The sequence below is a fragment of the Panicum hallii genome, chromosome 1 (genome assembly GCF_002211085.1).
Source record: "Panicum hallii strain FIL2 chromosome 1, PHallii_v3.1, whole genome shotgun sequence".
NCBI classification, from domain to species: domain Eukaryota; kingdom Viridiplantae; phylum Streptophyta; class Magnoliopsida; order Poales; family Poaceae; genus Panicum; species Panicum hallii.
Window position 1 is genome coordinate 52786496 of NC_038042.1, and position 21699 is coordinate 52808194.

Genomic DNA, 21699 nt, shown 5'->3' on the forward strand with positions numbered 1-21699 from the left:
CCCAGTGGTCTCCTTATCAGTTTTTCGCTAACAGGGAGGCAAAAATGTTTAGCCCTTTTAATCTTTGTTTTTTTAGATTGACAGGCGCAACAAACGCCCTGCACCATTTCATCATAGACAAAACAAAGCACTCTGTTTAGAGCAGTCTACAGCCTACTCCCTCCGAACCCTTTTGTAAGGCGTGTCAGCTTCTATTCCAAAATAATTAACTTCAGCACCATTTTATCAATTGGCATGTGGAGTCATCATCAATTTGCATGCATGCAGTCATAAACTTTGTGCGTGACTAAATTGGAAGAACAATGAGAGCCAAGACCCATACAACTAGACTTTAATTACCTAGACCTATGCAAAATATTTTGGCTTCCATGTAAGTTGAATGACCGGCATCAAAATGCATCGGCATCAGCATCAAGATCTTACATATCGATCAAAATAAAAAACGAAAACATGCCTTGCAACAGGGTCCGGAGGGAGTATTTAAAAGAAGGAGCAGCACACCTTGGGAAAAGAAACAGCTCCTACAGAAACTGAAACAAACGCTAGGTAGCTGTGTTGGAATTGATCGTGGCTTGTTCCAAAGAACCATGTCTTAAAGCGCTTACTGTCATCCTTAAGAATAGGACAACGGTTGACTAATTAGATACCCATGATCGGTGGATCATAACTAAAGGTGTGGGCCTGGTCCCAAGTTGCACGAGCTATAAGAAGGAGGCCTCCCACCTCTCTGCGAACTGACGAGATCAGCAAAACCCCATATCCTTCCGATTAGAAGGTGCTCGGTAGCAACTTGAAGACCAGGTGCGTCCATCACTACAGCGAGCTGATCTTCCTCTACGCCTGCCTCCTCAAGGAGGCAATGGGTCGTCGGCGCCCTCAAAGGGATCTTCTGATCCACATGTAAGTGATGTTAAGTTCGCTCTTAGTTGTTCATACAATTAGACTACCAGATTCTAAGTTTTAGAGATGCTATTTTCGAACAAGCTGAAACAAAGCACGCGCACAGGTTGAGAAAAGGAGACACTCAGAAAAAATGAAAAGCCCAGCTCGAGAACAGAAAAGCAGGTTAGCATCGGGGGCTCCATCTTCAGGCAGGTCACATCTTCTCGGACGCCAGCTTGATCTTCTTCAAACGCCAATTGCCAAGGGGGTAGCTGCACCATCGGGCCATGTCCTCCTTCAAGGGTGTTGGGCAAATGAGCATCCACTCATTTATGATACTCCACAGCTTTCCGAGCACCAGTTTGATACTTGACCACTTCTGTCCAGGGAAAACAAGATCATTTTGGGTTAGCCATAAACATTAAACAACTCCTGCAGATATAGTGTTTATAGCTTTATATCTTTTCTCAGCAATCCATTTACCAGCCATGTCACGGTAAGAATTTATACAGGTACCATTAAAATCAAACAAGCATATGCCCACAACTGCTTGGCAACAATACATTCAAAGAATAAGTATTACAAAATTGACATTCTGGAGGTTTAACTATTCCCCTGCCTGCCAAATTATCCACTGTAATAAGTTTTTATGGAAAATATTTTTTTACGAGTCCACTTTGTTCTTTGTTGATACCTGAAGAAGGCAACTTTCGGGAAATCTGAGGGTTGCCATCCTGGGGCCTAGTTTTGCCATGTGCCCTTGTAGCCCTATAGGGTGCGGTCTACTTTCATATCAATTATATCATTGATGGATCGCAAGGGGTCAAAAGAAAAATCTCAATTTGAGCTCAGACTCATGTCCAAGCTTTTCCACACTTGAAAATAAACAAGAGCGTCTTTCCCCCATATTCTTCCCTGGTGAAAGGCAGAAAGGGAACAAAATATCTCCTCTGACGCCTGTGCAGGTTTCTATACCTTGCAAGGCTCGCCCCGTTTCGCCGTTGGACCGTTTCTTCTCGCGTTCAAGCCGCTCGTCTAGTTTCCCTGAGATTGCTTAAAATCAGTGCTAGGCAAGCAAGAACCGTTCGTGTATCTTTTACGTTTTCCCGTCAGGTCAAAAGCGCCAGCTTGACATGGCAGTGCTCCTGAGTCCTGCCTTCCTTTCAACAAGAAAAAAACGGCTGATCAAACTGGCAAGCTGCCCCCCCCCCAAGCCAACGGTATTTGTGTCCCGCTCTCAAACATGGCAAAAGGTCGAAACACAACCGCTACTAGCAATAACCTGCTGCATCATCAACGTACTGTCCATATCTTCACGCAGCTACGGGCTCAGCGGTTCCGGTCCGTGATCCTCTGTCATAAGACAAGAACAAGATCAAGACAGCAAATCCAGATCCTCAACATTTGGGTTCTATTTCTATTTCTATGCCATGCAGCAGTCCTACATCGAATCTTTTTAAGGCCAGACACGGAATTTCTCAAGTCGACGTGCGCTCTAGGCACGGAAACTGTGCCGCAGGGGCTGGATGTTTTTTAAGCAAAATGCACCAGCGGTCCTTGAATTTAGCTTCTAATATCATCTAGATCACCAAACTTTCAAAATGCACATTCAGCTCTACAAACTTACTAATCGGATCATGTGACATCCAAATTACTATTTTAAATTATAAATCGGAAGTATTTATACTGATTTGGAGCTTATATGTGACATTTTAAATTTTTACGCTCAACTTTTATATATGTGAAATTCTCTACAAGATATTGTTTCAAAACTTTATATCCGAATATTTTTTCCAATATTTCCCCCAAATTTTTTTATTTCCTGATTTCTTATATTTTTTGGCATATGAGTTTCATTTTCCTACAAAATTTTTATACAAAACATTTGTATTTGAATATTATTGTACAAGTAAATTATTTTTTTGCATGTATATGTTTTATATATAATTTTGTATTGAACAATTATATAACATTGAAGTTATCTTAAATAATTGTGATTTGGATCTCACGTGATACGATTAGCAAGTTTAAAGATGTGAATATGCATTTTGAAAGTTTGAGAATCTAGATGACACCCCGAGCGGAATTTAAGATCCGGCGGTGTATTTTACTTTTTCTTTTTTTTTATCGTGGCACCACTTCGTTTGTTACTAGCCGCGATCATTTTCTCTTCATTGGTTTCGTGCCTAATCAGTGGTCATGTGGGGCCTTGCCTGGTGTGGCCTGATTATCTTGATGATACCTGAAGAAGGCGCACGATTTTTGGATATCTGCGGGTCGCAATCCCGGGGCCTAGTCTGGCTTTCCTGTACCGCGGTCTCTTCCCGCAGTCTCGTATCACAAGGGAACAGACAGAGATCAGAGTTGAGATGAACTAGTCATAGCAGGTCTCGCAACGTTTCCACACTACAGAACAAACAAAGCTCGTTTTCTTCCCGTATTCTTCCATCGCGATACTCATTTCGATGACCCGGAAGGAGGAGGCAGAAAGGAGCAAAGAAAAGGCTCCGCTCCTGTGTCAGAAAGGTAGCTCACTCGATATCTTCTCTGAACTGCTACTTCCATGCTCAGACTACCACCCCAGAGATAGCTTGGAATCTGTCCCCAATGAACATTTCCGTCATTTCGTGCATCACCATATAATTAAGCATGTCATCGTCGTTTTCAAATGTACCTGCGCAGCTGCGCTGTTGATCAAACAGCCAATTTATCCCACGAGCCAACGGGTACACTCGCTTGGAGTTACTCTCGTCAGTATACCACCATGCTATATCCACGTATTTATTTATTACTTTGAGTATATTCATATAATAATTTTAAAAGGATATGTACGAAAATTTTTAAAAGCATCCTTATTTTTTAAATATATCATGAGTACTAGTATATAAAAATAAATATATCTATATACTTCATGTATAATTACATACTTAAAGTATATACCATTACAGATGGTCATCATATACACCTCATACATACCTCTCGTTGGGTCAGATACGTTCTACATCATGAAATATACATGTAGGAGTAGCTATAAACGCGGGTAGAGTAAATTTTTTTCTATATATAAGCCTAGCATCATCGGCGTATCATTCATGTCTTGTCTACATGATGTGATCTCAGGTGTTATAATCCGATCCGTGATCCTCAGCGTAAGACAATATAACGAAATATAGCCCCAAAACGCGAAAAGGACTCGCATGACGATCCACCATTAACCCCGCCTCCTCCCGTCCTCTAGCAACGGGCCGGGCGGGGCTGTGCGAGTGCAGGTACAATGCATCGCCGTCGCTTTCCTTATCGAAAGCAAGCGATCCGTCCACGGCGGGAGCGATCCGAATCAAGCATGGGCAGCGAGTGACCGGCGGCCCGATGCAATGCACAGTCACACCACACTCTGGCCGGGCACGAAGGGCCTAACGGAAGGTTAATGGAGACGAAAGGCAAAACCTGCCGTCCAATCAACCCAGGGCCGGCCGGCCGATGTGAGGCAACGACCCGCGCCCGCGTGCACGACGTGCCACGACCGACCCCGACGCCGGGACTAGTGGTCCGCCCTCCTGGCCCGCGAGGTGGGGGATGTTGGGTATATGGGTGCTGCCATGCTGGGAGCTGGGAGCTTGGGACACGGCCGCACGGGGTCGGCGAGGTCGGTCTACCCGGTGTCCACGTCACGGAGGCGACCGATGGGCCAGCCAGACCTTTGCGGGGCCGGCGGATGACGTCACCGCTCACGCCGGCCGGTGGACGGCTTACAGGCGGCGCGGCGGGGGGCGGTGGGTGGTTGGTGGCAACGTCAACATGCCATGGCATGGCATGGCGTTGGCGTTCTGGTGGAGGCGGTTCCCGGGCTTCAATCGAGCCGGGGCCATGCATGATTGTGCCTGCGAGTGCGCGCGAAATCCTGTCGATGGTGCCTCTGCCTCTGCGCATGCACGTTGACGAACATGGCGTTGCCGTCAGAGACGGAGGCACCGACTCGATCCCTGCAGGCTGCAGCGAAGCCCCGTGAACGGGCAGTAGCGGCACGGACGGCGCATTTGAGCCGGCCACCGGAGGCCGCCAGTCCGGACAGTAGTCCACGCAGGGGAAGAGCACTGTCCAAGCAGCAGCAAGCGCATGGCACCTTGTCCCGCCTGCCAGCAGCAGAACCCGTCGCTGGTGGAGAGGGGAGCCGTGCGGACACGGCCTTGCGCTCCGATAAATGCGCGACGTCGACCGCGGGCACGGCCGCTTCTGGACGGACGGGAACGGGTGCGCGTGAAAAAGGAAAATTTAAGGCGGTCGACGCCGGGCCGGCTGGGGGCGGCGTCCACGTCGGGCCCCGCCGCTTTCGGGGACAAATGGCGGGTCAAGCAAGTTAGGCGGCGTCGCCCGGCACGGCACGGCTCGGCGTCGAGGCTCCCTCCAGCCCAGCGCCTAGCTAGTCCACTCCACGCCGGGCGGCCGGAACCGCGCCGGCCGGCGCCGCATGACTCGTCGCTGTGTCCAGAAGATACCGACCCCCCGCCGCGCGGCGCTTCCGCACCCGCGCGCCGGGCGTGTCCACACACGTGCCCCCCCCCCCCCCCCCCCGTGCCGCCGATCCCGATTCCCATCCCATCCTATGGTGGCGCGCGGGGGTCGCCGGGGCTCCAGCCGCGCCGGCATGACGCATCTCGCATGTGCGCGCGCTCGCCGCCGGAACAGCTTTGGACGTGCGGTTGAAGTGTCCTCCACGGGTTGGTCGCGCACCGTGCCAGCGGCCGCGCGGGGGCAATGCCACGGCGGCATCTGGATCGGGGGTTCGCCACAGAATGTCAGGTGCTGCTGGGTGACGACACGGGCGCTGCTCGGCTCTGAATGATGTGCCACTCTATTGGGCCAATCTTATCCTGCATAGCAGTCTGCTACTAGCAGACTAGAGCAGTCCTGTCCAGCAGCGGCATTGGCGGTAGCAACGAACTGGGCCATTCCCATCCCGGCATGATTCAGAGGAGCAGCATTTTCTTATTTCTTTTACAGTGCTGATGATGAACACACGAACACCTCACCTCACATCAATATATACATCTAGCATTTGGGGAGTAAGTACCGGTATATTACAATGTACAAGGCTGCAAAACTCAGTATGTTGCTGTAAGTAGCAGCTACCTTACTGCCTAGCGACTAACAACTGTAACTGTAAAATAAACCTGAAAAGAAGCAAACTACAGCACCGCTAGGTGTGTTCTTACCGCTCCCGCCCTTCGCCGGCGTTTGCGCCGCCGGCCGGCCTCCACGTCCAGAGAGGCGCACTGTTATTCCTTCTGGATGGGCTATGTCCTGTGTACAGTACAAGGTGCATTGTCAAGGTGATGATGGAGCGTACTAGAACTCGACGATGAGGCTGCCGAAGGGCGACCGGTGCGGGACGCCCTTGCGGCGCTTGTTCCAGGGGCGGCAGCTGGCAGCGGTCGGCGGCGGGGTGGACGGCGAGAAGCTCTGCACGACGCTGCTCTTGTCGCTGCTGCCGCCGCTGCTGCCGGTGCACGAGTCCTCCGAGTCGCAGCGCACGTCCTTGAGCGCCGCCCTCTTCCTGTTCCTGTTGCCGCCGCCGCCGGCGTGCTTCTTCCTCGGGCGGTATCCGCGGGACGTGCCGACAATCTGCGCGGTAAAAATCGAAAGGTGATGCCAGGTTGGGCGCGAGCCGTCTACGAACGCGCAATGCAAGAGAGCTTTTTTTTTTTTTGGACAAGGAATGGGAGAGAGTTTGGGCGCGCGACACGGACCTTGCATCCGAGGGAGCAGAATCGGAAGCAGTCGAGGAGGCTGCGCTCGCAGACCTCGCAGGTGTTGGTGACGCCCTTCCCGGGGCGGGGCTGCGGCCGCTCGTTGAGAAACACCACGCGCGCGCTGTTGATGATGTACGTCTGCACGCCGGCGATGTCCAGCACCTTCTGTATCTCCGACACCCGGATCACGTCGTGGTACGACGACCTCCGAATCTGCACCAAAAGCAAAAAACAGAGCATGCGTCGCCGTCAGCAAGAAGCCGCAGAGAGAACGTGAGCATTTGCTATCGGTTCAAGCAAGCAAGCTACTCTCTGATCTTTGGATTTTTTTCCCCCAACGCGTCAATCTTGGATTGGATGCAACTAACAACTGTAATCCTAAGCGTAGGAGGAGAGACCGAGACAGCCATTAGATTGAAGCAGCCAGGGCCGCCGGAGCTGAAGTTTCCTTCGAATCCAGAGAGAAAGGGCCCGTCGCCGGCTGCTCCAATCCGACGACAAGAAATGCATACAGAGCGGTCAGCTCACCTGGATGGCGTGGTGGTCGCGGTGGTGCGCGAGGCAGAGGGAGCAGAGCGCGCCGTTCATGCAGTCGAGGCAGTACATGTTGCACTCGCTCTTGTGCGCGTCCGCGTGGATCCTGCATTGGACGAAGAAGCTCGTGGACAGCAGCGGCTTTAGCCACGGCGGCCACCGCTGGTTCTCCGCTCCGTCGTCGCACTCACCGCCGCCCTGCATGCAGATGCCACACACACACACACATTCAATCCAACATCGCCATTGAAACCAATCGTCAGCCAAGAAACAGAGCAACTGAACAACCACCAGCCAGTCAATTACCATGGCGCCTCTGCTCTTCAGTCCGAGAGGGGTCGCGTGATCGATGGCCATCTCGCCGCCGGCGAACCGAGGCGCTCGAATGCGGGTGGAAGCGAGAGGGAGGAGCAGCCTTCGCGGCGAAGCACTCTGCCGGGGCCGCGAGTGTTGAAGTCTTTGTAGGCAGACAGGGGAAAAGACGAAAGGTTTTGGAGAGCAGGCGGCAAGTAAACTAATATAGCCGCCGGGGTGGTGACTCGCGAGCGCTTGACGGAGGCCTCTGGGCCGTTCTTATCGCCTCGCCGCGGGTCCGGGCTGCCCCGGGACCCGGTAGGCGTTGCATATGGCCGGATTAAAAATCCAACGCAGCAACAAGTTGAGGTCCAGCACAGTTCAAGTCGTCTCGTACCGCCTTGTCTTTGTCGTGTAGGCCTACACGCCAGCAGTTGGTTGGTTTCAACTGGGATGTGGTGTGCTTGTGCCCATCTCATCGACAGCAACGTGTAATTGTTTTTTCTCCGATCCTTAACTTTAAACCGGGCACCGGATCCGAAACCAATACAGATGCGAAAGAAAATATCGCATCTTTTTTTAATTGCAGAGGAATACAAAATATCAACATAGTTTATTTCTCAGTCGCACCCTTTTCCCACTTTATTTTCGTTGCACACACATTCCGCTCTGCTCATTTGTTTTATCCGTAGTGCTCCATGTTGAATTCGCCATCCCACGCCACACCATTTCTCCTCCAGGAGGAGATTCCATCCCGTCGCACGCGTGCGTTTCAGCTCCCCACAGGAACGGTGGGAGAACAGTAACCCCACGTTTTTCCCCGCACAAAGGTGGAAAAAAAAAAGAGGCCAAGCAGAAAGGAAGGCCCAAAAAAGTGGCCACTAACACGGCATTACCGCGGTCATGTGCGTCCCCTTCGGCCTCCATTAGCGCCCCCTCCCCTCCACCAGCGGATCAAAAGGAGGATCGGATGCATCCTTAGCCGCGCGTGCGTCCGGTCCGTCCACACCCTGCCATGTAAACTAGGGCGCCTTTTCTGGTACGAGATGCCAGACACACGTTCTGGAAGGCTGGAAGGGGGAGCCCGGGCGGATCACCCTTTTGGCTAGTGGCCGGGCTCGCGCCCCGCCCGTGCATCGTGCGCGCGCGGCTCATGATCCGGACCTGCCGTGCCGAGCGAGCCCCGGCCCCCTATCGACGCGATTCCGTTCTGCACTGCGAGCCCGCATCTCACCCGATCGGGCAAGTGACGCGACAGGGTTCTCTTTCTTTTTTTCCCTGGACGTCGTACGCTGTCTGGTGGCGGTTCGGCCGCCCACTCCTGTAACGTCCCGATGGCGCTTCCCTGGTCGGTGCGTCCACCGATCCGCGCGAGTTGTACCGTCGCGGCAATGGCTGTCGGGGTACTGCACGTAACATGTTTGTGGAGGCGCATTTCCCATGAGCGTGTGCGGTCGTTTCGTTTGGACCTCGATGCCTCGCTGCACATCGGTGTAGACTGCTGTGGCAGACGGATCGATGGACGACAGGTTACACACTTACACTAAAAGTCAGAGCACCGTATGGGTTAGTCGCCCGGCGGTTACACGTCGCGTCATCGCGCTAGAAGAGAAGTAACCAGCCGGCCGGCCGTCCTGAGCGACAGCGACGGACGAGAATTTTGCATTCACCGGCCAATTAGCGGACGGGATCAGTCGTCAGTGCACAAGCACACGCTGACATGCTGAAACGAGCAGGCAAGCGTTGACATGAAGCCTTGTTTCGCTAGTATCTTTTGGTAGCCCCGGCCGAGCGCGACGCGTTGAACTTAGCAGTCAAGATGCCGGCGTTGCTTGTAGTATCACGGCACAGGTTCAGTAATCAGCGTGCCTTAAACTTCGCATCAAGAAATCCGCGCGCGACCGGGCTTACGGCTCCGATAATCTGGGTCCAGGTATTGACAAATTGGTGCGCGCGAGCCGTTCGCGATCCAAGTTTCTGAAAGCCCAGCTCCAGCTTGTCTTGTAGCTACGGCCACTGAGCCCGCGCGCACCGCGTAGTGCGGCGCGGCAGGGCGCGGGATCAGGGCGGCCGTCCACTGCCCCGATCTGATTCCGGTGGGGATGCCGCATTGGCATGGCATCTCCGGTACGGTTCTGGAGACGCCTCGCGAGGGCGGGGCAAAGCCGCCGGCTGGCGGCTGCACTGCCGCATCTGCTGGCCGAATGTGCACCCTCGTGGCTTGCGGCTGCAGCTCCTGTTTCCTCCCTCCGGCGCCAGGTCACTCCGCAATCATCTAGAGACGAGAAAGGTGCGGTATCCCCATCCGTCCTGCATCTAATCTAACCTACCCATTCTCTGGAGGCACCCATCCCTGGAGGATCCGTGGGCTCTCGGGGCTCTTCTGTGGTCTCTGATACACGGAGGCGCGTCACTTTACCTTATCGTGTTGGGACACCGCGACGGCAACCTGCAGGTCCCGCCCCCTCCTTCGTCAGGTTACAAGAAACATGGCACTGTGCGAGCCTTGCCGTTTTCACACAGCGCAGCGCCATCAGCTCAGCTAGCTCGTCTCGTCTGCAATACAATATTCGAAGCTAAGATTTTGTAGGCGCTGCGTGCGGCTGCTTTTCCCCGGCGGCTCCCGGGCAACGCGGAACCGGTCGCGCACGGGCGACAGAAAAGAAAAAAAAAGAGAGGATCGCGGCGTTGTTTAAAGCATCTCAGATTGTTCGCGTCCTGCAGCTCGGTCAGCAGCACCGTATTTTACTAGCACCATGCGATCAGTGAACGCGATAGGCTTCAGAGAGATCGAGCGGGGATCCCCTGGACGATTGTTTAGTGCCGCCTGGCTGCTGTGGACGGCTGGGCCTGACGCGAAGATAAGCTGAAAGCGGCCGCCGAGGTGACGGCAGGCGCGAGCATGATGGATCGGGAAATGGCCATTCTGGATCATTGGTTCTGCCGGCGCTTGACACGTTCGCGGCTGCCTTTGGGCCTGTACCTCGCGACCCTTTTCCAGCTAGCCCCTTTTGGGTTTCGTAAAGTAGGCTGTCGCCATGCGGAACGTCTGCGTGGCGGACTCCAGCGGCGGCGGCGCTAGAGACGCGCGGCTTTGCTTCTCTTGGTGGTACTACTTCCTTGGGTCATTCATTTCCTTGCCACCCTGCTGCTGTCATCTTTGTTTGCCATTCTGAAGATGCCTGGGAATAATTATATAAAAAAGGTGCCTGAGAACAGTATCGTCTGCTAAACTTCTGTGTTCATCGCGTGCCACTGTGTCCGCATCGCATCACTTCCTTGCAGCTGCGAGCGATTTCCCGGGCAGCTTCGACTTCGCTCGCCTCGTCGGCCGTCGAGCGGATTGCCGACCGCACATGCGGCTGCGGCCTTGGGACCCGACGACTCCCCAATCCCGATGCCACCTGCCGCGCTTGTCTCTACGCTCGCAAGGTCAGATATGCGATAGACCATGTCAAGTCATGTCAGTCGCGGAACCAGTAGAGTTCAGCTGCGGTACGGAAAGTTGATCGCGGCGACATCGTGAGGGGACAGGCCCGTGCGTGGATCAGGCACGCCCATCGTCGGACGCATGGGCGTGCAGAGACGTGTCGGCTTGCAGAGCTCCAAGCGACCAAGCCATGAACAGTTGGAAGCTAGACGGGATGGGCTGTGACCGTGGTGGCATCGGCGAGTACGTGGTCCATGGCCCAAAAGGCATGATGTGGACGCGCACATCTTTTTGGGCCGGTGAGTGCATGGTCCATGGCCCAAAAGGCAGCCCTGCTCCAAACAGCAAATTTTCGCCGTATCAATTATTCTGGTCCTCCGTCTAAAAAAGGAATTTCGAAAAAAAAAACCATGGTCCCCTGACTCACAAAAAAAAACTGCTCCAAACAGCGAATTTTTGCCATCGATCCAGGGCAGTTTTGTCTACGCGTCCACGGCTAATCGCCTACCGCACCTATTTTTGACAAGCTGGAGTCCACGACCTGTTCCATCGCGCACCTTATCGCGAAACTGGCAAGGCATATGCAAAGGCACAGCGCTACTGTAGTACTGTTACGCGTACATCCATCCATCATCCGGTGTCCAAGCCGCTCCTGGAGTTTTGCATGCGGCGCCAGTGTCCCGTATGGCCGTATCCGGGGTCCAGAACGAAAGCTTCTTGTCCGCATCTGCTTGCCTCGCAGCGGCAGACGCACTGGAATGTCTCGAGCTGAGCTGGTGTTCCACCCGCTTTGGCACAGTCAGCCGGACCCTCGAGTCGGTTCACGTAACAGGCGCGGTTTTGGAACGGGCATGTTCAGCTGCAACCGGCCGCTGTTCAAAAGCTTCCGGCCATTAGCTTTTCTTCCCTGACAGTGACAGCGGAGACGAAAGGTTGTGTCAGTGACCGGCCACCAAACTAAACATTCCAGATTGTTCCTCACCAGAGCAGCGCTAATGCCTCTGCCATGTGCCCATGTTGATCAGCATCGGTATGTCCGTGCTCAGCTCCATAGAAGGCCATAAGCTCAAGGCCAGGATTTTACTTAATCTAAAAAAAAAGAAGGCCATAAGCTGACACCAGGAAGGTACCACACATGATCTAGCCAGCGTAAACGATGTTCGCTTATGAAAAAACAAAGCTACTGCACCTAATTGTCCGTTGCAGTCAGTCAGTTAAGCGGGTAACCTACCTTGTTCGTCCACGCGAGCTCGATCAACGCGGAGCGCAACGTGACGGCGAGACCAAGACCTCCGCTAAAGTATTGGCCGTCGAGCGGGAGCCGGGATTAGATTACACTACTATACTAATTGATCCCCGTCGCCGTCCGCGGGGATACTCCCCCGCTCGACGCCGCGCGCCTGGGCGTTGCGGTTGCGCCGTCTCGCGAATCAACCCGTCGCCCATGTGCCGCGCGGCACCTACCGGGACGTGGACGACGGGCCCCGTACCGTACGTGCCCGTGTGCCGCCGCGCACCAGCTTCTAGACCCCCGGAGGGGTGGCGTACGTGTTGCCTGGCTTCCGCCGCTTTGCTGGTAGTTGGTGGCTGGGCCCATAGTGTGGCGCGGCAGCGGTTTCTTCCTTTCGTTTTTTGGGCAACGCAGCGGGGTTCGGTTGATGAACGAACAAAATTATAGTACAGGGGTTGCTCGGTCTTGTTGGTATCGTTTAGCTACAAACATCTCTATGACACGTCCGGGAAGAAATATTTTGCTTATTGATTTTTTTTTTCACCCTGCCGACGTTCGAAAACAAGTGATGGAGCCTTCAACACCAGTAAGCCGGCACTTGAAGCTGTGTTTCGTAGACTGATGCGTGGAGGGAGGTTTGACGCTGGTCTCTTTCGGAACAAAATTGGACGGTTTCGGAGGCAGCATCCCAATCATGACGAGCACGTTGATGGTTCACTCGACGGCGAGATCCTCCGCGCGCGCACTCCCTCGGAACAAACCGCGCGACTCGAAGTCCATGGCTGTACGTGGTTTTGCTTTGGCTGGACAAGCGTGCCCTTTGGTTTGGTGACTGGTACGCGCCACGGAATCTGTTCTAGGCTGTCTGGTTTGGCACTTGCCAGTGTCGTTTAGAGCCCCAGATGATCGTTTAGCGTGCCGTTTGTCCGGACGCAGAGCGAAAAATTATCCTGCGAGAAATGCAGTTACGTGCACTCCTCGTTACGGACGCGCACGGCTTTGCACGGGGCGCGCGTGCACGCATGCGGGGCCGCCCGCGGCCGCCGAAAGAAGCACCGCTGCTGTCATAGCTCGACGCCATCAGACCTGGGGCTACCACTCCTGATCGCCACGCTACGGAGGACGTGGAGTTATTAGAATTTAGAAGCAAAGGACCTTGGGCAAAGCTCAGACAAAATGGAGAAAAGAAAATAAAACATGGCAATTTCATTAAAAAGTCGGAGAAAAACATGGCAAACGAGACAGACGTCGCACGGCTCGTGCCGGCCGGGAATTGTCAAGCACACGTGCGGTACGCCCGTTGACATGGCGTCGCACCGCGCGGCTCGCGTACACACGTGCGTGTGGAAGCAGGCACGGCACGGTACGATACCTACGAGGAAACCAGCCTGCTAGCTGCTCGGTAGGAGTACGTCTGCCACCCGCAATCCACACGGGCAGCTGATAATTTAGGCCTCCTCCAAAGGCTGACTCTTAGCTAGTTCATAGAATTTTTTTAATCGATGAAACAGTGCCAAAAGTGAAGAGCTATCTCTCCCTCTTCTCTTGTGTTTAAGAGAGAGTCTTATAGATAAACTTTGAGATTGCAACTGATGACGTTTGAAATCATTCATATTATGAGCTATATGCTATGCTAAGAGTGAGTTTGATTCTTGGAAGGGTAAATACCAGCTCGTACCTTCGGAGGAAGCCTCACCATCAAAGTGAGATGGAAAAAGGGGTGCAGTGCAGCCGTCTCGGTCACGGCGTCGTGACCGACATGCGGGGCCCATGTTGCTGACCCCCGCACGGCTATCCCCGCCCCGCACGTGCGGCGGCAGCCTTATCTTTCAACCCCGCGCCGGGATCCTCTGCGACCATCACCACCGTGGTGTTCCCAGCTGGGAAAAAATTTGACCATGGCTGCTTATCTGCTGTGTGCAGTGCTCAGTTTGTTGGTTGTTGGCTTGCGGCACACTTGCTTTGGTTCGTTCGGTTGCTTCTGCTGATGCTTCACAGTTAGAGCACGTAAGGAAAGAAGGTAAAATGAGTCAAATTAACTGTTCAGAGTGAACAAAATTTTGAACAATTCCAGGACGGTTTATGCAGTTGCGGTTCAGCCGCAGAAGATCCCCGGGCAACAACTCGCCCGCTCCGCCAATGGCACTCCCGTAGATACCTCCAAAGTCCATGCCCGTTACACGCGCCACGAAACCACACGCCGTTAGCCTCTTATTATAGACTCCGTGCCGTTCGCTCCGCTCTTTTTCAACAGCGACGCCGCGAGCTCGTAACGCCCGTCCCCTCGCACGCGCGCAGAGAGAGCAAGTGAGCAGAGAAGAGGAATCAGCGAAGAGAAGCCTGGGAAGGGAGAGGGAGAGCAACCGAATCGATATGAAGGCGGAGAAGGCAGCGGTGGCCGTGGCAGCCGGCGGCGGCGGTGGAGGAGGAGGCGAGGAGTGGCGGTGCCGGAAGCACCCGGCCGCGAGATCCGGAGGCGGGGTGTGCCCGTGCTGCCTCCGCGACCGGCTCCTCCGCCTGTGCCCCAACTGCGCACACGTGCGGCCCTGCGCCTGCGCCGCGTCGTGCGCCTCCCCGTCCTCCTCCTCCTCGGCGTCCGGCGACGCGGTGGGCCGCGTGCACAGCCTCATCGAGCGGGAGCACCGGATCGCGCGCTCCCGGTCCGTGGCCGCGGGCTCCTCCGCCGCGTTCGCCGCCGCCGCGGGCGCCCCCTCCGCGGCGGCGCCCGCCGCCTCCGGAGCCGGCAGGCGGAGGGCGCGCGTCTGGGGGTGGCCGCCGTTCTGGAAGCCCGCGGCGGCGCGGGACAGTGACGCGGGGCTGGGGGAGGACGAGGAGGAGGGGCTGGGCCTGCCGCGCTCGAGCTCCGTGTCCGCGACGGCCGTGGAGGCCAAGGCCGCGGCGGCGGCGGCGCGGGCGCGGCGGGGGTGGCACTTCCCGAGCCCGCTCAAGGCGTTCCGGCACCGGAGGTCGTCGGCGAGCGTGGCCGGGCGGGCGTGAGCGCCAAGGTACCACTACCACCCCCTCCTGGAGATGGCCGGAAAAGCGATCAGCGGGTGGGCGGCATGTGGCCGGGGATGGTTAATTATTAATTTTAACTGTGTAAGGCGGTGGATTAGAGGAGGAGCGCTCGATCTCCTTTTTCCCCCTTTTGTGGTGGCGTGCCGCTAATTCCATGATTAAGTTAGACGGGAACGCGAAAGCCTGCGATCTGGGCGGGATGTGTGCATATGCTAGTGGGTGATCTCCTCATGGCTTCCCTTCACCTTTTGTAGTGTGCTTGTACCCCACTCTGTAACACACCACTCTTGCGTCGGCCGTTGGCAGATGGAATTCAGGCAATGCAGCAGTAACTACAGAAGCGCAGGGCAATACAGTAGGATAGGGAAGCGCACGCTCGGCTGATGGATCAACCATGCGTGCTTGTCTTTTGGCGGCATATGCGTCGTTAGTGTAACGTTTCAGAGTTAGCATTAGCTTTAGAGTGGGAGAAACATCATTAGACCCATCTCAAAGCGTGCAAGTTATAGGCGTGCTCGTCTGATCTCTGGTAGCGCTCTGAATGGAGCAGGAGCAGGGTAGATGTGTAACGCCCTCCGGCCACCGACAGGCTCGGCCCACCCAGGCGGATGCAGCGGCGCAGGGCCTCTGCGCCTGCGCCTGCTCTGCTTGCTTCTAGGCCTCTAGCGCGCCGCCTGCCTGCCCTGTCTCCCGCCGCTGCGTCTGCCTCCCCAGGCTCCGCAGGCGCAGGCCAGAGGCCACGCAGCTGCGAGCTGCGATGAACAGTCACTACCGGGCTACTGGCTCATGGTTTTCTCCTCTCTTCTAGCCATCATCATCCTACGGCACCGCACGCTCCATACCGGTTCATTGCTCGACGCAAATCCCTGTTGGAAATTCCTTTCTAGGTCGCGTCCACTGTTCGCACCTGTGCCGTAATCATTTACCCACAGCCACAGCCACAGCCCCAGCCCGGATTTCGTCGTGTCGAATCCTCCGCGAGACGCGGACAGGAGCTCGCTGCAGCGGCGCCAGCGGGGATCTCGGCCTTGTCCATCAAACGATCAAGCGGTAGCTTGCGACTCAAGCATGGCCCCCCGCCCAGATCCGCTGCGGAAACGAAACGTAGGTGCCCAGATCCGAGGCTAGGGTCGCGTCAGCCGCTCGGCTCGGGTCGTCCGGATGCGGGGGGCCGCCGCGCGGTAGGCGCCCCGTCCTCGTCCCGTCATCTCCGGCCGGGGGCGGATCCGCGACGAGACAGGAGCACGGCGACGCGCCGTCCCCCGAGACGAATATCGTGATGTGCCGCGTCGGCTCGGGTCGGCGCGGCACCGAGCCGCTCACGCGAGCGAAGCGCCAAGGCCAGGCGGCCAGGCCGGCCATCAGCTCATCACCGCAACAGCTTCCTTCTCGTCCCCGAGCGGGGCCAGCTGTACGTCCGGCAGTCCGGCCGTTTCAGCTGGGGGGAAGAGGAAAAAGGGGCCAGAAGCTTGATGCTTCACTTCCTGGTGAACAACAGTCCGGCGAGGTTAACGTCTCGCCCGCTCGTCGGGGCTGCACCGGCGGCCGGCCCGACCGAACCTCGTCCTCGAAACATGAAGCTTGAACCTGATCCGTCAGCAGCGCAACGAAACAATGGGAACTGCCGAACTGGGAAGCCGAGAAAGGAGCACGCCACCCGCTGCCCCTAGGCGAGTACCGCTAGTATGGGTTGTCCACGGTAGAGCGCATGGAGTGGCCGCTGACCGAAGCCTGAGGCAGCCGCCTGGCTGGTCCTGGGTGGAGTGGACCGGCGCAGCTTTTGTCCGCCGCGTGCGGGAGAGCATTCAATTTTACCACGCACCGGTCACCAGTTCACCACCCACCCACCCGGCCACCCGAGCGGCCGAGCCCGAGGGGAGAAACGGGACGGCGGGTGGGGCTTGGGAGGGGACGGCCCCCGTCTGACACCAGCATGATGCTGCCTTGCTCATCAAGCCTGCCGTCCGATCCCTATCGGCCGTCCGCCTCACTCCACTCGATTCCGAGCCGAGGCCCTACGGAAACCGTGGGCCGTGGACGCGGGTACTGTTGCTTGCCAACTTGAGATCTGGAATCAAATCCGTGGCACAGGGCTAGTCTACACGGAACACTGAGGCTACGCTGCTGCGGATTGATTGTCGCACACCTGACAAAAGCTGAGATGGCAGAAGCAGCTTCCGCCCGCTCTACAGGTCAATACACATTGAAATCTTTTCTGGACGAAAAATGCATTGAGATTGCAGCGAACTAAAGGATACGAGTAGCATTTGGATGTACGTACACCTACGGAAGGAATTCAGGCACCGGAAAGAAGAAAATAAGGAATGGATTTTCAGTAACGGCGCCTCTGGTCCGTTACCTCAGAACGACAGGAGCAGACCTCAGGAGGTTTCAGGCTTTCAGCATTGCGCGCTGATGTTCAGTTCCTGTTTCCGGTTGGGTCCATTACTCGTAGCGACTGACCTACCGGGTACAAAACGACACGCTAACAAATCGCCCTTCATGAAACAGCGAGGATATTTATGATTCGCTGCGATCTGAAGAAGGTCACGCCTGTGCGGCTGTGCGCGCATCATTGAGACACAAGGCTGACATGGCATTACTAGGTTCAAACTTTACAGGTCATGAGTCAAGACACTGCACTTGGGGATCAGGGTGCATTGATGGTTCAGAAGCGAGCCACTTGCTGATTTTATAGTATCACACAGATAACGAAGGACGCGCTGATCTGAAAAGAGACGGAGTGATTTCCAGTAATGATGCATATCTTGCCCAACCAAAGACTGCCGGTAGCGATGTCGGCTCAGAAGTCGGGAGGTTTCGGTAATGCAAGCTGGTTTTAACTTTTACCGTTTTAGCTTCCATTTGGGTTAAAAATAGGGCACCTTCCTAGCTACCTACTACAAACTCGATGCAGCGTGAAGCGTACCGACCAATTCACCCTTCTTGTGCAAATCTTTTAACATCAAAATCCACGATTTTGTCTCGGTTTAAGGCTGTCTCCAACGGGAGACTAAACCGTTCTCTACCCTATATATAGAGAAGATTCCGTTCTCCAGCAGTGTTCTCTAATTGGTCCTCTAAAATAGAGAATGCTACAGGTTTTCTCTATATATAAAGATTCTCTCTCCTCTTCTTTATTTTTTCTTTACATTTTAAACACTGGATTAAATAAAAATAAAATATGTCCATAGCATTTGAAGTATGATAAATACGTACGTACAAAAAATTGAAACAAAATACGTTTCTAATATAGGATTTAATGTATAGAGAACGAGATTTAGAGAACGTTGTTGGAGAGAAATGAGATATAGAGGAGAGAATCTTGTAGAAAAGTTTGTAAATGACGGATATAGAGAACGATACAGAGAACGACGGTTGGAGATAGCCTAAAGAGGGGAACAATGTACTTTGCAAACACCAAGTGTTGTGAGGTTAAAATAGTCCATCCCAGTATTTAGCTTCTTTTGGGCTGCGCTTATATTGAGAAAGGAGCTAATTCTGTATTCACGACCAGTCAGTCACCAATAAGAGAACTGGAAATTGTATACATGCATCTCTTTTGGCAGAAAGGGGCCAAGTGCCATTGTATGTGACACTACACAGCGTGTTTAACAAAGTACAGTAAATCTGATGAGCATCAGTCATGGTACATCTGTACCTGTTGATCAATGGGGCTTCAATTCCCTCAAATGTCGAGCCCTGGAAATGATAAATATTTAACATCATCATACAGCTTTATACAGAATCTCCAACATGTGTGGTTCCAAAGATAATCAAGAGTAGAAAACATAACATTATATCAAAAGAAACTAGTTGTCTATACCATTTTGAGTTGTGATCTATGCCAAGGCCATTGCAGGTAAGTATCATGCCCTTAAATCTTGTAAGGTACTCCTGAAATGCAAGAGAGGACAGAGACTATAAGCCGAAGTGCCAAAATGATAATGTGAAGTGACTGCTGTCTGGCTAAAGAACAAGAAAATCTTACACGCAAAGTATATTGATTGATCTCATAACAGCCTGAAAGGTCGTATTCTAGTCGCTTAGCTGGATCACTTAAAACTGAAAAAACAAGAGCATCAAAATATAAATTAGTAAAGATTGTGAACGGTTCACAATTGGTGCATAGCAGTGAGGTCATCCATTCTTATTTCTGGGGACTAAGAAGGATTGTAAAGGCTAAGTGTCTAAGTACTATGGACAGGAAGAATACCCTTGTATGCTTCATTAATCTCCTGAAATTTAGCTGTGACATCGTTATCTCCCTTATGCTTATCTGGATGCCACATCTGCAGAGGAAGTATGGATTGCAATGAGTTAATCTATAAATGTCTTTGCACAGATGATACTTAATATTTGCTTGAAGAATAGAGGTCGAACAGCATCTTACCAAAGCTAATCTTCTATAACTCAATTTGATTGTGTCATCAGATGCATCATAGTCAACCTCCAGAACTTTGTAGTAGTCCTGCAATCACAATGTTCATGAAATATATGTAGTGGATAAGACAGAATGTCTTTTTCAGAAAAAAAAGGTAAGACAGAATGAATAAGCAGATGAATTACTATAACTGTGTGTTGCAATGGACATTGTTCAGAATATGAATGGCATTAGGTACACTGTACAGGTGAAATTGCAGTAGCAGGATATGTAAATCATGTTATAAATATATAAAAAAGCTAACAAACACATAATAAAACAAATCAGCTAAACCTAGGAGTGTAGTACCAAGAAAAATAGTGAGTGACTGACTATATAATGGTACAAAATGAGCCTTTAATATATAGATCAAAGGTAACTAGCACGGGTTTAGAATGAGACAGCTCTTGAGCACTTCACATTAGAAATTCGGAAGGCTACAATCGCATGACAAGTTGTTTCTTGACTTGCACACCATATTGAGAACCAGCAAACCATTAAAACATATATCAACATGAGTTAAATTCGCATAGCAGATAGCATTTGCTAGAAAAAGAATTCAGTCGAAGTGTCACACTTTACAAGGAATAACTAAGTACGAACTACACAAGTATCTGTGCACTTTCTGAAAGCAACAACTCAGAAGTCGCAACACATGTGGCGGGAGGTAGGAGGCCGTATGGCAGTCAAATTGATTTGCGCAAAGTAAACATCAAGTAGGAATTTATGTCAAGAACCCATTTAAAAGATGATGAGCTCAACTTCTGTACCAAATTTAGCTCTTCAGAGAACCAATGCAAACAAAATCATGCAGAGTCCTGCCACAGAATGAAATCATCATGCAGTTTAAAAGCCTGAGCAACGGTTCGCAAAGGTGAACACTGTGCCAGGAGCGAATGGAAGTATTATTTCAACAAGTGAGCATTACTAAACAGGACATGTTCCATCAAAGCATGGAAGCTTTTATTTGTGCAAGGCTGAGGATTTTCTTGCTATTATGATCCGAATGTGCCCTACAGAAAGAACCAAATTGGCTCTCCTCCACTATGAAGTATTTTCTTGCCTGCTAGAAAGGCTAGGAAAGGGAACCAAACAAACCCAGAATGACAGGTCAAGCTTGCAACAATTAGGAACCATAGACAATTCAGAAATAAAAACAACATTCAGTTCATATAGCAGATACAAGGCCGGGCCAGCATCCTAACTGAGTTCTCATGGTTGTCAATACTATGAGTCTATGACAGCCATGGTCTGGTTCACGAGTCATGACCAAACTCCCTCTGAATAGGGATCATTATGGCTGCTGCATCTCTGATCAGCACAAAATTGGCAACTGCAGATATTGTGAAGAAAGTTGAAATGGAATTACTTGTGCGGCAGACGCAAACCGGAATGCGACCTACAACTCAGCAGAATAAACAAGCCACTCGCTACGGTTGAGCTGGGCAAGCCTAATTTTGGCCACTTCGAAAGGAACCATACAGCCCTGCGCACTCCACTAGAGAGACCGCAGCAAAGCAAAACTACAGTGCACCCAAAACTATTTTTGAGTTGTTACACTCACGCATACGCTAAAGGCAGCTCGAAAATAAACCAATCAAAAAAATTGCGCAGACTCCATCCGCCTTTTCAGGCGAAAGAAGGAAGCAGCTCTCAACCCAAAACTTCCAAATCCGGTGCTGTCCGCATGGTCGAACTGAGGCTGAACGTCCGCGAATCGAAGCTGAATGGCCTAGGGCACCCGATCTCTGGAAACAACCGGGGATTGAAGGGGAATCGCGTGTGGTGGTTACCTTGTGGAGAGGCTCCTTGCTTGCTCCGTCCATAAACCGTAACAATTCATCACCTCGAGCTCGCCTGGCGCCGCGGGGTTCCCTTCATCCGCTCGCGCGTTGGGATTCCCGGGCTCGTCACGGCGGATTTGGGAGTCGATCGATCGATGGGTAGCTGGGATCGGAGCTCTTGACGACTTCCCCCACCTTTTCCGTTTTCTTCTGTTTATTCTATTTTGCGTGATGGATATGGGATAACTGGGAAAGGTGATGACGTGGATCTGACCCGCACACCTGTCCTTTCGTGTCCCGGAGGGCTCCGCGCCGCTCCGTGAGGCCGTGACCACTTGCTTACTGGGCCGGCT

General features: G+C 53.0%; 3 protein-coding genes and 1 long non-coding RNA gene across 4 annotated transcripts; 2 read left to right on the forward strand and 2 right to left on the reverse strand.

The window, feature by feature from the left end:
• The first annotated feature begins 670 nt into the window (after window positions 1–670).
• Window positions 671–1723, forward strand: LOC112902850. Its single transcript, XR_003230681.1, has 2 exons — window positions 671–900; window positions 1007–1723. It is a non-coding gene; the product is annotated as an uncharacterized LOC112902850 (long non-coding RNA).
• A 4166-nt stretch (window positions 1724–5889) lies between these two features.
• On the reverse strand, window positions 5890–7692 carry LOC112877314. The gene is made up of 4 exons (XM_025941570.1): window positions 7473–7692; window positions 7161–7364; window positions 6630–6845; window positions 5890–6504 (listed from the first exon to the last, which is right to left on the reverse strand). Exons 1-4 carry the CDS (start codon window positions 7521–7523, stop codon window positions 6229–6231), a joined length of 747 nt encoding a protein of 248 aa, XP_025797355.1. The 5' UTR covers window positions 7524–7692; the 3' UTR covers window positions 5890–6228.
• Window positions 7693–13792: 6100 nt separating this feature from the next.
• On the forward strand, window positions 13793–15476 carry LOC112878832. Its single transcript, XM_025943064.1, has one exon. It carries the CDS (start codon window positions 14495–14497, stop codon window positions 15116–15118), a length of 624 nt encoding a protein of 207 aa, XP_025798849.1. The 5' UTR covers window positions 13793–14494; the 3' UTR covers window positions 15119–15476.
• Window positions 15477–18587: 3111 nt separating this feature from the next.
• Window positions 18588–21588, reverse strand: LOC112899833 (chaperone protein DnaJ). Its single transcript, XM_025968461.1, has 6 exons — window positions 21356–21588; window positions 19533–19610; window positions 19356–19431; window positions 19131–19204; window positions 18966–19036; window positions 18588–18841 (listed from the first exon to the last, which is right to left on the reverse strand). Exons 1-6 carry the CDS (start codon window positions 21386–21388, stop codon window positions 18808–18810), a joined length of 366 nt encoding a protein of 121 aa, XP_025824246.1. The 5' UTR covers window positions 21389–21588; the 3' UTR covers window positions 18588–18807.
• Between the last annotated feature and the right edge of the window lie 111 nt (window positions 21589–21699).

What these genes read in the sequence shown, in the direction of transcription:
- LOC112877314 (XM_025941570.1), bottom strand. Translation starts at nt 7,523, where the DNA reads ATGGCCATCGATCACGCGACCCCTCTCGGACTGAAGAGCAGAGGCGCC. An exon ending in TGAAGAGCAGAGGCGCCATG is followed by an intron (nt 7,365 to 7,472) that starts GTAATTGACTGG and finishes ATCTGCATGCAG; the next exon opens with GGCGGCGGTGAGTGCGACGA. An exon ending in GCGACCACCACGCCATCCAG is followed by an intron (nt 6,846 to 7,160) that starts GTGAGCTGACCG and finishes CTTTTGGTGCAG; the next exon opens with ATTCGGAGGTCGTCGTACCA.
- LOC112878832 (XM_025943064.1), top strand. Translation starts at nt 14,495, where the DNA reads ATGAAGGCGGAGAAGGCAGCGGTGGCCGTGGCAGCCGGCGGCGGCGGT.
- LOC112899833 (XM_025968461.1), bottom strand. Translation starts at nt 21,388, where the DNA reads ATGGACGGAGCAAGCAAGGAGCCTCTCCACAAG. An exon ending in GTTATAGAAGATTAGCTTTG is followed by an intron (nt 19,432 to 19,532) that starts GTAAGATGCTGT and finishes CTTCCTCTGCAG; the next exon opens with ATGTGGCATCCAGATAAGCA. An exon ending in TCAATCAATATACTTTGCGT is followed by an intron (nt 19,037 to 19,130) that starts GTAAGATTTTCT and finishes CTTGCATTTCAG; the next exon opens with GAGTACCTTACAAGATTTAA.